The sequence below is a fragment of the Phasianus colchicus genome, chromosome 25, assembly GCF_987193195.1.
Source record: "Phasianus colchicus chromosome 25, bPhaCol1.hap1.1, whole genome shotgun sequence".
In the NCBI taxonomy this organism is placed as follows: Eukaryota; Metazoa; Chordata; class Aves; order Galliformes; family Phasianidae; genus Phasianus; species Phasianus colchicus.
Window position 1 is genome coordinate 930,398 of NC_143460.1, and position 14,771 is coordinate 945,168.

Here is a 14,771-nt window from a genome sequence, read left to right on the forward strand (position 1 = left end):
ATGCTCACCCTTTCCCCTTCTCCCTTTTCTCAAGTGCTGAGTCCCCTTTACCCTGCAACCCTCCAGAACAGCTCAACAATGCACTGAGAGCTCAACAATGCACCATGAGACAGGTGGGCTGGGGAGAGGACCCAGACAGCATGGGGGGGACAGTTACTTGCGGAGGATGATCTCAGAGGCTCCCTTGCTGTACATGCGGAAGCTGTTGTCGCTGTTCTTGAGCACTGTGCTCATTGACTTGCGCACCGAATTGAAGGTGTAGACCTTGTACAGCTTCTCCTCTGGCACCTCATTCCGCACAGCCTGGTAATCCTGCTTCAGGTCCAGCACGAAGCCCAGCAAGGCACACTCTGTCTTGTTCCCCACTTGCCGGGGTAGCCCCCCTTCCTTCTCTGGTGGCTGGAGGAGAAAGGAGGAAAAGCAATGTCAAACCTGAGCACTGCAGAACACAGCGGGATGGTAACAGCAAGGATGGCCAACAGTGGGAACGTAAGGCTACAGTTCTTAAGAGCTGACTCACCAGGATCTTGGATGTGTAGGCAGAGTTGATGGCAACACCGTTGACAATGAGGTCCAGAATCTTGGGCAGGATGGCTTCGGGGTCAGGGATCTGACGGTAGTGGGTGTCCCCCACATAGGCCTGCACCACAGTCATTCGGTTCATAGTGAGTGTGCCAGTCTTGTCTGAGCAGATGGCGGTGGCATTACCCATGGTCTCACAAGCATCTAAGTGCCTCACGAGGTTGTTGTCCTTCATCATTTTCTGCAGTATGACCAGGAAGGTTAAAGCCAAAAGCCTGAATTCTCCCATCACACTTTTCCATACCCGCCACTGGTCCCCACTGCTCTCACCTTCACCGAGTAGGCCAGGGAGATGGTGACTGCCAGAGGGAGCCCTTCGGGCACAGCCACCACCAGCACAGTGACACCAATGATGAAGAACTTGACAAAGTACTGGATGTAGATGGGGGTGCACTCTGCCAGCCAGGGCCGACGCTGCACCCCAAAGGTGTCGATAACAAAGTACAGTACTAAGATGATCACGGTGATGGCCGACATGATGAGCCCTGGGGGAAGACGCCGAGCAGCAGGTGAAGGGACATGGGGATGGCAGGCAGGGGACAGCCCCCTCCCACTGTGCCATTTCCAGTGAGAACTGCAGCGTGATGGCTCACCTGCCTTCCCAATCTGGACTGCCAGGCGCGTCAGCTTCCCTTGGAGCACAGACTTCTCCTTCTTGGGCACCTTCACTTTCTTCTTCTCCTTCTCCTCATTTTCCACCCCTTCCTGGCTCTTCAGGGGCTGGATCTCTAAGGCCACACCATCCTGAGTTTTAGCTACAGCCCCAGGGCAAAATAAGACACCGCATGTGAGTAGGAGAGAGACCAGGGAGACCTGCAGGACACCGCTGAGAAATATGGTGGTGGGAAAGAGAGAAAACCCAGAGCACAAACCATTCTCCATGACACACACATCCGAGCACATGGAAGTCTCTTGTCCCGGGGCCCTGTTGCCTCTCTATGGGGCAGTCTTGACATCTACCCCATGCCCCAGCCCCGTGCAGAAAGGGTCCTGGGGCTGATGCTGGCTGTGGGTCACAGCGGTGCAGCCAGAGATCCCCAGCCTGGCTGCTGGGCACAGGCAGGATGTCTCTGAGCTCTCTACAGCTGCTTCACACCCTGCAGCACAAGAAAAGCACGCTGGGTTTGCCCCAGAGCGGCTCCAGTGCACCAGCAGACCCCATCCCAGCCACAACACAGCAGGCTGAGCTTGGAGAGAGCTTCTCTCTGCTCTGTACCCCTCTTCTCTGCTTTGATGCCCTTTTTAAAGCCCTTCTGGCAGCTCAGCAGGAATCCATTTCACAGAGGAGCACTGGAAGGGTGAGATGGAGGGGGACGGTTAGGCATTCCAATGAAATTGGAAGAGGAGTGAACCAGCTCCCGCAATCCCAGGCCCAAGCTGTTCATTATGTTTTTAGGACCCAAGAAGGCCAGGCCCAGCTCCATGGCCTCCCTCAGCTGAAAATCCCATCCGGGCTGGGAGGCATGGAGTGGGAAGATGGAGCAAAGGCTGAGAGCTGCTGGGCCGGGGGAGCAGCAGGAGCACCCCACAGCAGCCCCAGGACCCATTCCCTCCTGGCAGCCACTGCTTAATGGTCAGAGACAGCCCCAAGCTGCCCTGACACCTCCACAGTTACAACAACATGGACAAAACAAGCACCGAGACACATCTGACAGGAAGGAGAGCAAAACTCAAACTGCTGAGAGGAAAGAAAGAGAGAAAGGGGTGGAGAGAGAGAGGTGCAGAAATGGGCTTCCTCCACAGCCTGCAAAGAACAGGGTGAGAAACACCGGCGAGGAGACGCTCACGGAGTCTAGGCCATGGGAGGAGAGGGTGCAACCATCACACGAGCCAGGTCTCACAGGAGATTTATCCCAGGAGGATGAGACCAATGTCTCTTGCCCCACCATGCCCAAACACACACCCTGCAGGAAAGCAGCACAAATGCTTCAGAGCCACAAGGTCATGTCAATGGGGACTTGCTTTGCACCAAGGGACACTGTGCCAGCAGTCCGGACTGTCAGGAAGAGGCCTGTTCTCCCTGCACAAAGACTCTGCCCCAAGCAAAGGCCACAGGGCATTGATCCCATTGTGCCAGAGCTGTGGGACCATTGCACCCTCTCCCAGGACAACGAGGCGAGAGTCCCGCCAGAGCAGCAAAGAGCACAGACTCATGAGAAGAAGGAAGGAGGAATGCTTGGTAGTTAGTGTGGTGCTGGTTCAAAGGATGGAGAGGCTGGTTACCTTTGTTGCGATTTTCAGGGGCTCCGGTTTTTTTACCTGTTCAAAGAGAGAAAGGGTGTAGGGCTGAGCACACAGACCAGACAGAGGGATGGGAAGGGTCAGCCCTCCTCCAAGGGACTGCACACACTGCTCCAGCAGCACCTGTGCTGTGGGCTCACTGCCACAGGGCACTGAGTTTGGGACCCCAGACTGCTCACCTCACCTGCCAGAGGCAATCCTGCATCCCAGCACAGCGAGGAGCTGGAGTTCCCCAGCACCCTGACCTCACCGCTTCAGACATCCCCTGAAATCACCCCTGCAAAGCACCTGCTATAAACCCCACCAGAGCTCCACAGGGTGCCAAGGACATCTCAGACCTCCAAGGAGAAGACACAAGCAGAGCCTGATCTCTGCACAGCATGAGATCATCCACACATCTCCCCCAACAACGGGCAGTGCTACACAGCGCAGATCCCCCCAGGTCTGCAGCAGGCAAGATCCCCATTCTGGGGTCCCCCCTAATATGGGAAGTGCAGGGCTGCTGTTACCTAAACAAGCAGCACACGGTAAAGGGGTTTATACACCATAGACCTGGTTTCTCCCCCCCTCATTTCCCCTCAGCAGCACAGCAAGAGATGAGTCAGGGTAGCACTCCCTTTCCCAAGTTATGCTCCCAAATTGAGGGCTGCAAGGTCCCAGCAATGGACACATAGCTAGGTTTGCTCTGGGATCAAGTGACAGAGCCTGAGGATGAGGAAAACACCAAGCACCACAGCTGGACCTCAAACACTCTGCTGTTAGCTTTAACAGCTTTCTCTCTTCATGATCCCATCTCCTAGATGGGCTACACCCAAGCAGCCCCAGTCTGGATCACACCAACACAAGCTTGGGATCCTTTGTGATCAAGAAGCAGGATAGAGCAGCAAAAGGGCAGAGCTGAGGCAGGAAAGAGTTCACATTCCAGTACGATCAGGCACATCTCAGCTGGTCCCTCTCCTCTTTCTCACCCACCAGGCACAGATCTCTCCTCGCCCTCTTCCCATTCCCTGTGCTTCACCTCTCAATCCAGGCAACTCAGGGATGCCAACAGAAAGTTTTGACAGCACAGCATGGGCTGCTGGCATCCTGCAGGCAGCCAGAACTCACCCTCCAACCACAGGGTGGCTGATGAGCTCCCTACAAAGCACCGCCCAACATCATCCTCAGTCCCATTCCCCTCTGGTCCTTGACTCCCACCCAGCCTCCAACTCCAGGCTGCAGCTGGCTGGATGAGAGAGATGGAAATGTGACCGAAAAGAGCCGGAGAGCTGAAATCTGAGCGCACAAAGGGCTTTTCTCTTGCAGCACATCCCACGTTGGCCTGAGAGCTCATCATACCTGTCTGTGTCACACACACTAACACACAACCACATCCCATTGCTGTGGATGGGGCTTGTCACACACCAGCAGGTGCTTCCCAGGGAAGGGAGAAAGGCAACAGGTGGGAAGAAGCTGATTTAGGAGATTTCCTTACCTTTCTTCACCTTCTTTTCCTCATCTCCTTCTCCCGCACCCAAAAGAGTAAAGATGATTCCTGTCTGAGAGTTGATTCCCACTGCAGTCACCACCATTCGCCCAGATCCCTCCATCACATGGGTACCTGGCACAGCAGGAAGGCATGGTGAGAAAGGACACAGCACGGGCTCCCACTACCCCCAGAACCTCATGTCAGCTAAGGTTCTCTCCCTGGGACATCTGCAGCCTCAGCAGACACGACAGCAGCCCTGTCAGACAGGCAAAGGCCCTGCTGCCATCCCCACATCTCTCATAGTGCAGAGCTGCTCCGGGGCTGGGAGCCACAACTCAGACGCAAAAAGATGGTCAGGATCCCATCCCAATCAATTGCAGTTCTTAATACCATGCTGACAGCTTTGGGACTTCAAATGGAGGAGCAGTCTCACCTGACAGCAGCATGGGGTCTTTATCAAGTGATTTTTTGACTTGGTCAGACTCTCCAGTCAGCGAGCTCTCATCTATTTTCAGGTCATTCCCTTGGATCAGGATGCCATCCGCTGGCAAGAGGTCACCTGGGAGAGGAGCAGAGAGATTGAGTTAGTCCCAATCCAGCCAGCTGCAGCATCCCTGTCTGCTGCACCCAAGGGAGAACTCTGAGTTAGCAACAGGGCTCAAGAAATTCATCCCAATTTAGAGAAGGAAAGGCTGGAGGTTAAGCACTGATCTCCAGTAGCTCACTGATGTGTAAAGGCATTAGTTTTGAGGCCTTTCACTCCATCAGGCAGTGCTCCCCTTATGTTTCTTTTAATGAATTGACGTCCCACCCTCCCAAAGCCTCTATGCTTCCAAACCATTGCAGGAACATACAACTGCAGCGGCAGGAGCTTCATGTAAAAGTCAGCACCACACAAGAAAACCCTCATTCCTGATGGAAGCTGCAGGGAACGAGCGCTGGGTGAGCAAGGAGCAGGGCCTCACTTTGCCCAAAGGCTGCATCTACAACGCCCCTTGCCAGGGAGATGATCTCCAACAAGGACACAGTCAGTGCTGGAGCAGCCCAAAGCCACATGCTGACCTCAGTTCCAATCACCCTACTGAAGCTGCAGAACTCCATCCCATCGCTCCCAACCTCCATGTGCCATGGGGCAGAACCGGGCTGCCCTCACCCCACTCACCATACTTGATCTGTGCAATGTCTCCAACCACGATCTCTGCCACAGGAATCTGGATCACCTGCCCTTTGCGGATCACTGTGAACTTCTGCTCTTGTTCAATGCGGCTCTGGAGGCCACGGAATTGCTTCTCTTTGCTCCAGTCATTGAAGGCAGTCACCAGCACCACAATGATGACTGAAAACAAGATGGCTGCCCCCTCGATCCAGCCAGCCTGCGCCTCACCCTCGTCCTCCACGCCACCCGATGACTGCCCACACACTGCCACCAGAGAGGAGAACACATTGTAGAAAGGCGAGAAAGGGAACTGCCCTATTGCATGGCTCAGCCACCATGGGGCATCGCAGCTGTGAGGAGCACTGCCAGATCTGCCAGTGCTGAGCTGCTGGAGAGGAGCTCTGTGGAGAAGGATCCAGGGGGTCCTGGGGGGCCAACAGAGTGACCGTGAGCCCACAGCATGCTTTAGTGACCAAGAAGGCCAGTGGTGCCCTGTCTGACCAACAGCTGACCGTGTGCCATCAGTGTGCCTTGGTGGCCAAGACAGCCAGCAGTGCCTAGGGCGTACAGCACAGAGCACGGCCACCCTGGTGAGGGGCTGTCACATCTCAGCGTGGGGAGGCTACATCTGGAATGCTGTGCCCAGTGCTGTGCTCCCAGTTCCAGGCAGACACGGAACTGCTGGAGAGAGCCCAGTGGAGGGCGACAAAGATGATTTTATTAAAGGGCCTGGAGCATCTCTAGTAGGAGAAAAGGCTGAGAGCCCTGGAGCTGTTCAGCCTGGAGGAAGGAAGGCTGAGAAGGGAATCTCATCACCGTTTATAAATATCCAAAGTGTGGGAGTCAAGTTGATAGGGATGGACTCTTCAGTGGCAAGCAGCAACAGAAGAAGGGGCAATGGGCAGAATGGAGCACAGGAAATTCCATATTAACACAAGGAAAAACTACTTCACTGTCAGAGTGAAAGAGCACAAGAACAGGCTGCCCATAAAGGTCATGGAGTCTCCTTCTATGGAGATATTCAAAATCCATCTGGACTCCTACCTCTGTGACCTGTCATAGGGAACCTGCTTTGGCAGGGGGCTGGACTGGATGATCTTAAAAGGTCCCTTCCAGCCCCTGTGATTCTGCGACCCTGTGATCTGGGCAGGCGCTCATGAACAATCAGCCCCATCCCGCTGTGCGCCAAACCACAAAACATCACGTGGGGTTGGGCCACCAGACCTCTGGTCTCTGAGCATCCACGGGGACCAGACAGGAGCAGCCCTGAGCAAGGCTGCAGTGACGCTGCACCCAGACACCCGTCAGTGCCCATCCCCTACATGGATGGGAGGGGAGAAGCCACCACATCAAGGGTGAGCGGGGACAGGACGGCCCAAAGGCACTGCAGCTTACCCCATGGGTCCCCTGATTTTATCCCACCACTTACGTTCATTGTCACCACCCGGGGGATGGTAGAACGACAGCCCCAGGGAGATTATGGCTGCTATTTCCAAGATGATCAGGGTGACGTCCTGGAGTGCCTCCCACACTAACTGCAGGAACGTCTTGGCTTTCTTGGGAGGAATGAAGTTCTGGCCGAACACCTGCCTCCTCTTCTCCAGGTCAGTTGGGTTCCCAGACAGACCTGGGGAGGGGACAGGGCGAGATGTGACCAAACAGAAGCGCAGCCGCCATGTCCTCTCCACAGCTGAGCAGAGCAGAGCCCCTGCGCAGCACAGGCAGGGACACCTGGGACGCACACAGAGCCATGCCAGTTGGCACTGGCCGGCTTGTTTACACACTGCATCAAATTAACCGTAAATCTGGCACTGGGAGCAGTGCCCGGAGCCACCTGAGCCTTGCCAGCTCAGGGGGAGCAGCGTGGAGTGTGGCCATGGGCCAAGGTGGGAGCAGCCCCATCCCCACACCCAGCTCCATGCTCTCCAACTTAAGCACACCCCAGGGCTGCCGCCAGCTCCAAAAACACAAGAGGCACGCAGCTTAAACGCCCGGCCCCACTGCACCCTGTGAAGGAAGCAGCAGGAGGAGCTCCGCCTGCACGCACCCCTTCTTCCCTGTGACTAACCCTGCATTCCCACCCAGTGCTCAGAGCGGGATCTCCCAGCCCCGCGGCCTCAGCCAGCCCTGCCCATGCGGCGGGGATGGAAAATCTCGCTAAGAGCCACGCTTGACTCATTGCAGTGTCAGGGCTGGAGGCTGCAGGGCCAGGAGGGCACACACATGGATCCTCCAAACCTACTTGCACGAGCCTCCTCCGGAGCTGCCCCACATCCTCCTGGGGCGATGGAGTAGACAGAGCCCACCAGCTTTCAGCTTTTTTCCTCTTTTTTTTTTTTCTTCTTTTTTTTTTTCCAGGAGAGCTGTGATCCCCCCCCTCCAGGAGGAGAGCTGTGTGCAGTACAGCTCCACAAAGCAGGAGGAAATCAGCAGAGCCATCCTCATTAGGAGCCCCCCAAAGCAGCTGCAGCCTTGGGGTGGGTGTCACGAAAGAGACAGAGCTGCTCCAAGCACTGTGTGTGAGGCAATGTTTCCTGACACCCAGCAAGAGATGCTCCGATTGATGATTCAGCCATGCTCCTGTCCCACTCCCCTTCCCCACCTCTGCCTGACTAGGGATGCCCATCAGCAGGGACAGGGCTGGCACAGCCGCTGCCCTACATGGGGAGACAGGGAACAGCCCACCTGCAAGCTCTCTATGGAGTTCTGGGGGTCTGCTGACACCTCTTAGGGCAACAGACAGAGAAGGCCTCCATGCTGGAGACCCAGCACAGTGGGAACTGAGCACCCCATTCAGGCGTGAACAGACAGGAGCGCTCTTCCTACGTTAGCTCATAGGAAATCACTTTTCTTCCCTCTCCAAGCTCAGTAGGACAGACAACAAAGATCACTGCCAAGCAAGGGGAGGACAGGAACACACCTGAGGCATGAAATGCAGTGATGTGAACGCAACCAACAGCCTCGTACAGAGGCAGGGGCTCAGGCCTGGAAGCTGCCCTTGGGATCAAGCAGTGCCCATTCCTTATGCAAGCTTCAAGGCCAGGGCAGAGCCCCTTGGGTTCATTTCCAACCTCCCTTCCCACTCACCTTTTGGCATGGCCAAAGCACATTGTTTTGTGATCTGGACTTGGTATTTCCACTGAGACTCCCCTCCTCCTCTAATGACATCCCGGGATTGTTTCCCCTTCCCGGTCCAGCTCACAGCTGGGAAACACGCTAACCCAGTTCACAGCACCAGCAAACCGCACAGCCCCATCCCACACCCCCACAGGGCCGCATCCTGCCCACGCCATTCCCACAGCCCTCAGCACTGCGATCAGGGCATTTCTCTATCTGTGCCCCTTTCAAAACCATGGAAAAGGCTCAAAGCCCCCCCATGCCAGGGCCACAGCACCACATGGGGGGTCCCAAAAACTCTACCCCACACCACAGGGAGAGGTGACATTCTGGTGACATCCTTCCACCACAACTTCCCAGAAGGCAGACAGCACCAAACCCACCACCACACTTCATCCTATGGTGCTCAGAACGACTCAGTCACACTCCCAACTCCCATGACTGCTTGAGAAGCCTAAATCAGTGGGAAGGCAGCACATCTCCCCGTCCCCATCAGCGCTTTGGGTTGAGATGCTCACACCACAAGAACAACCAACACCCCACACGGCCCCACTGTGAATCACTGAGCAGCTGCAAGGCCAGTGTCACACGTGGGGTGACAGCAGGGCAGGGAGAGGAGCCTCAGCCCCACTGGCCACCCCTCATTCTTCAATATACTGCATCCCACAAAACTCACAGCAGATGTGCAGTGCAATGGGACCATGCTTGAAGCTCTGCCAGCAGTCAGGTGAGCAGCATCACGCCAGCTGCTTGGGAGCCCTCTGGCTTGAGCTCCACACACATCCCATCTGGCCAAGGGGCCGCTTACCTTCAACTGGTGACGTCTTCAGCCTCTTGCAGACGGTCTGCACGCCGCCATAGGAGTCGTTAATCCGGGCGACCGCCTCGGCACTCCGCAGCTCCATGAGATTCCTGAGCTCCACCACGGAGCAACCAAAGTCCCCCTCATGGTTGCCTTCAGCAACCGAGTTCCCGGGGTGGTGGTCAGCCACGTTGTTCGTCATCTTGTCGAGGACAGTGCCACGAAGGTTTGCTTTTGAGGGGAGCTGGGGGCAGCCCCACAGATGTCCCCGTCCCTCAGGGTGGGCTGGGTGCAGCGGTACCTCTAGCCAAGCCCGAGTCCTCCGGATGAAGGTGTAAACAGGATGTGCATGTTACCGCGGAGGCAACCTTAGCAACGGCCGGCGTGCATCTCCTGCCGGAGGAGGAGGGCTCCCTGGATACCACAGCAACTGGAGCTGCGGAAAAGGATGGCAAAATGAGGAGATGGTCATGGGGAAGGCTGTGAAGAAACACGCATTGTGGGGATGGCAGATGGAAATAGGAGGTGGTGGGGTTGGGGACACGCACCAGCCCCGCTTGCTCTCCTGGCTCTGCAGAACATCAGGGTTTGGCATTATTTGAGCAAAGCTCCGTGTTGAGCAGAGCTGGGGGCAGGAAGGGCAGCCAGGTGGTTCTCCACTCAGCCTGCAGCTGGGCAGCCCAGAATGAGCTGGGTTTAAAAATACATCTCAGCAGTGGAAAGCAGCTGTTTCCTCCCTACACTGCAGTCCCCAGGCAGGAGCGCCTGGTCACAGCAGGTACAGAAATCATCCCCAGGTGTCTGACAGGAGGGGGCTCACAGCACCAAGCTGGTTTCTGATTGCTAGTAAGAGTTGTCAGGAAATGACAGAAACTCACCCATCTCTCCAGCACAGAAACTTATGCATTAAGGACATCTCTCAAAGCCCCCAAATGTTGCTGGACAGATGATAGCTCAGTCCCACAGCAAGGGCAGAAACCCAGGCCTGCTTCAGGCAGCAACCTCCCCTGGGGCACAGCATCCCCTACCCTGGCATCTGGAGCAGGAAGGAGCAACACTGGTGGCAGCCTGGGAGATGGAGCAGGATAGCAGCACAGCAAGAGCCAGGGGAAAGAAAGGCTTCCTCCCCCAAAAAGATACCCTCTGGCTCTGCTCCCCTGCTCAGCTCCAGCACACGGGATGCTAACCCCAACCGTGCAGGAGAGGCTCTGCAGAAGGATAATAAAAGCCTCTTCTTAAAGAGGAGTAATAAAAGAGGTATGCGTTCTTGTATGAGCACCCAGAGGCTCAGAGCATGCAGCCAAAGCCCAGCAGAGGGAAAAAACTCAATGCAAGCACACAGACATGCCCAACCCTTAGCAAATCCATCAGGCAGGCACCAGAGCAGCCCTGGACATCTCAGCACCATCCTCACACCAAACTGAGCCCAGTCACAGCAGCTTGACACCCCACGACACAGCAGGACCCTCCTGCTGCCCCACGGCCCGGCCCCAACTCCTGCTCTGGCAGCTGCAGAGCTATCAGCAGGCACCAACCAGCCTGCAATGCCATACCAATGAAGGGTCCCATGCAACGGCATGGCTGTGGGGTCACCACTGCTGCACGAGTGCTGTGGTTCTGCCCTCTGCACCCCATAGCAGGACAAAAACTGAAGCACCAGAACCCCATAGCTGAGAGGGTAAAGGAAGGTCAGCTAATTCATATCACAGTGCCTAACTTTTAATTACCCCCTGAAGGAGCCCATAGGTGCTCAGTCCTGGCAGTAATACTGGCCCCACGACTCGCTCCTGTGGTCAGGAATAAAGGAGGACCTTGGCCAGCACTAGGGCTTCCCCAGAAGCCAACACTCTAATGAGTTCCTAATGACTCCAGCAGCGCTCAGGGCTGCCCGTCACTCTGTAATGAGTTTCCAGAGCCTCCAGGTGCTGGAGATGAAGGAGTGCTGTCCAAGGGTCTCCTCTGCTGGAGGACAAGGCGCTGGGTGCCTGCACCCTGCAGAGCAAGTGAACACAGCGCTGGTGGGAGCACACAGCCAGGGAGCCCAGACCAGCAGCATGGTGTCACCTCCTGAGCAGAGTTCCCAGACCAGAAACTGGCAGCAGGAAGGACACCCAGGAACAGAACCGAGGGAGCAAGCATGCAGGCGGTAGGGAGCAGGCAGCCGTGGAGCCAATGCAGTGCTGCAGACAAACCTGCCCAGAATAATAAGCGGCTGCATTACACCTCCATCCTGGCTGGGAGAGCAGCTGCACACCAGCACAGCCTCAGCACAGAGTGAGGCACCAGGCAGAAAGCAGCCACTGGCACAAGGGCAGGAGCCCATCTGCTGGGGAAAGGAAAGAGGACTCAGGGAGAGGGACGTGGCTGCTGGATGCAGACCCTGTCCATGGGCACCAGAGCTGGGAGCAGCCCCACAGTCACACAGCTTCTCCATGGCACAAGCCCCTGCAAGCACCCAGGGCTCACCGCTTCTTCCCCAAGGATGCAAAGCCAAGCTGGAACAAAAACTGGCTGCATGGCACTGGCCAGACATTTCCCACACCAAGGCACCAGAGCTCTGCCTGCAATGCCAGCAGCAATGCAGCCCCAGCACAACACAGCCTGCAGCTACTGCTCAGGCAGCAGGGATGCAGACCTGCACAGAGTTCCCCATTCCTGTGCTGCCAGATGCCACCACATGCTCCTGGGACAGCAACAGCAGTGCTTCCCATGTCCTCTGCTGTGCTTTAAGGCAAACCCTCCTCACCTTCACTTGGCATGCTTGGAGAAAGCAGACAGACAGTGAACACAAAGCCAGCCCAGCACTGCACCCAGCAGCCAACCCAGCCCGGCGCAGCTGTTCCTTTACCCATGACAGATGGGGAAATCAGCACTCCGGCTCAGCATCTTCCTGCATTTTGCAGGAGAAAGCCCTAACCATCTCCCAGCCAGTTGGGGCAGGCAGGATACAGCCCTCTAAGCAGACCAGGCCTCTTTCATGGAGCTCCTCGCCCCCAACCCTCCCCACCACCCCTGATCCCTGCAGCTGCCCCATCCTAGCCCTGCTGAGGGCCATTCCTTCCCCAGCTTCAGCAACAGGGGCTAAAAAAACTGCTCATGGAGGTTGCCATGGAAAAGTCAATGTAAAGCTGCAGCAGGGATGCTGTTTACATTGCCAAACTGAGGACAAAAAAGGAAAAAAAAAAAACAACTGAAAAAGCATCCAAGGAGAGAGCACAATGGTCCCCCCAGCACAGACTCCCATGGAGCCACATCCACTGTGACGAGAGGGGACAGGGGACAGCTCCCTGGGCTGCAGCCCCTCAGCAAGGATGCAGTGCTGCAGGAAGGTGATCCACACCCCACATGGTCCCCAATCCCCCCTGACCCCGGAGCAAGAGAGCCCCGGGCCCCTCCCTGCACACTCACCAAATTGCAATGTGCAGATGGCGGCACCAGCTCTGCTCCTGGATCCCAGCAACACCCATGGGCCGCCTGCCCCTTGCTGTGCTTAACCCCTCCCGTGCTGGAACGCCCAGCCAGCCCCAGGGCATGCTGACCCATGCAATTAAAAAAAAAAAAAAAATCACAGAAGCAGTTTGCAGCTCACAGCTGCGAACCACACACTCCATAGGGGCAGTGCACAGCTCCCAAAGGTACACTGCCCACAGGATATCATCTCCTCACCTCTGCACCCAGCTGCAGCATCATCTGCTGCCTTTGCTTCCTTTGGTGCTGCTTTGGTGTGGGCTGCCAGAGCCCCAGGGAGGTGACAGCACCATGCAGTGTTTCTGCATGGGGAAATCCTGTGTGCCACTGACAGCCACCTGACACGTTGGGAGCTGGGGCGTGTGCATGGGGACAGCTCCAGCACTGAGCAAAATACAAGAGTCAAAGTCCAGTGCAGACTCTAACAAGTTGGCAAGTGCCCTTCTTTCCTTCACAGTTGGGAAGAATCTCCCAGCCTTCATCTTGCAAGAGAGGGGCACTGAGCATGGCACGAGGCTGCAGGAAGCAGCCAGCCCAGCAGTACAGCTGAGCAGCAGCCTCCACACACAGAGACTGCCACCACACCACAGCAATTCCACCAGCACAGAGCTGCCACCACTTGGAACACAAGCTGCAGGGCCGGGAGGGGCTCTGAGCCACTCCAACCTGGGCTGCCCCACACCCAGGGCTGCCAGCAGCGCGTGCAGCACCCAGCACACAGACATTGCCTGCAAGCACAGGGCAGGGCTCACAGCTCTCAGAGCTGTCACCCTGCTGCATCCCCATGGCAGCGCACGGCTGGAGCCACACAGTGCCCCACTGCCCTCCCACATCTGGAGCAGCCCAGGATGAGCCGTCTCCAACCACTGCATCCCTGCCAACACACCCACAAAACTCACACTTGCGGAGATGGAAGGTGAGCAGCAGCCACCCCACAGAGGGACACACACTGTATGACCATGGCACCAGCAGGCAGAGCAGCAGCACCCCATACCCACAACACCACACTACTGCACATCTTCCTCTTCCTTCCCCCACCACAGGGCTGAGGGAAGCAGGGGTGGACAGATCTGAGATGAAAGGAGGACCAGCACAGATGAAGGGCAGCTCACCTTGCACATCACTCTGCAGGGAGCCAGCAGCTGCCAGCAGCCCACTAATTAACGCTGCTCACTTCATGCCCGTACCGCCTCTTGTTAACTAAGGTAGGAAAACTTTTTTCCACACGCCCAAGGCAGCAACCAGCCCTTGCAAAAGAGCAGCAGGCACACTGCAGCAACGTGCATCACACTCAGATACCACCACAGCTCCCCAAAATCCACCGTGCCAGACTGGGGCTCCTGCGTGGCACATTCACGCGGGACCAGGAGCCTCATGCTGGGGGCTCAGGAATGTGCCTGTGCAACGGGGCTTCCCCGCAGCTGCAGGACACAGAGCAGAGGAATTTCAGGGGGGTGGAAAAAAGAAAACTGAGGGAGTCTCCAGGCAAGCTGTCAAGGGGAATGTTTCCATCTAAGGCCTTGGTATTTCTCTCCCGGCGCCTGCACTAAGTCACTCAAGCTCCTCTCATTATTCTTTTGTGCTTTACAAGGTAGCACAGGCAGCAGGGTTGGTGGAGGAACGCAGGAATGGACACGAAGCAGCCCCTCCAGCACCAGCAGCACCCGGAGCCCCACCACAGGGCAGCATCTCCCACAGCGCGGGGACCGCCAAGCTCCGCAGCCCCACAGGCACAGGGATGGGGCAGGACAGCCTTCGTCCTCTGCTTCTCCAGCCCACTCAGCACCAGGAAACAGGTTCCTCCTGCCCCAGCACCACGCATGGTGATACAGCACCAGCCAGCTGCCTGTTGGGCAACCCTTCACTCCTGTGGCTTTTTGCCCATCCAGATTCATCTGTTGGGCAGTTCCCTCGTGGTGAGAGGCAGACAGCTCCAA

The 14,771-nt window shown here is 56.6% G+C and overlaps 1 protein-coding gene across 7 annotated transcripts in view; it reads right to left on the minus strand.

Moving 5' to 3' along the window:
* Window positions 1-14,771, minus strand: part of ATP2B4 (ATPase plasma membrane Ca2+ transporting 4) — a 37,803-nt gene that overhangs the window by 16,632 nt on the left and 6,400 nt on the right. For 5 of the 7 annotated variants that reach the window (XM_031605865.2, XM_090124676.1, XM_031605868.2 and 2 more), the window contains 10 exons: window positions 9,373-9,802; window positions 6,877-7,074; window positions 5,454-5,711; window positions 4,725-4,850; window positions 4,298-4,423; window positions 2,806-2,841; window positions 1,176-1,337; window positions 853-1,067; window positions 521-763; window positions 158-399 (listed from right to left, as the gene is read on the minus strand). In XM_031605865.2, the coding sequence (XP_031461725.2) occupies window positions 158-399; window positions 521-763; window positions 853-1,067; window positions 1,176-1,337; window positions 2,806-2,841; window positions 4,298-4,423; window positions 4,725-4,850; window positions 5,454-5,711; window positions 6,877-7,074; window positions 9,373-9,568 (1,802 nt within the window). In that variant the 5' untranslated portion in view covers window positions 9,569-9,802. Of the gene's footprint in view, window positions 1-157; window positions 400-520; window positions 764-852; window positions 1,068-1,175; window positions 1,338-2,805; window positions 2,842-4,297; window positions 4,424-4,724; window positions 4,851-5,453; window positions 5,712-6,876; window positions 7,075-9,372; window positions 9,803-14,771 lie in introns of those variants that run through there. The other 2 variants (XM_090124673.1, XM_090124675.1) reach the window with 1 other exon arrangement.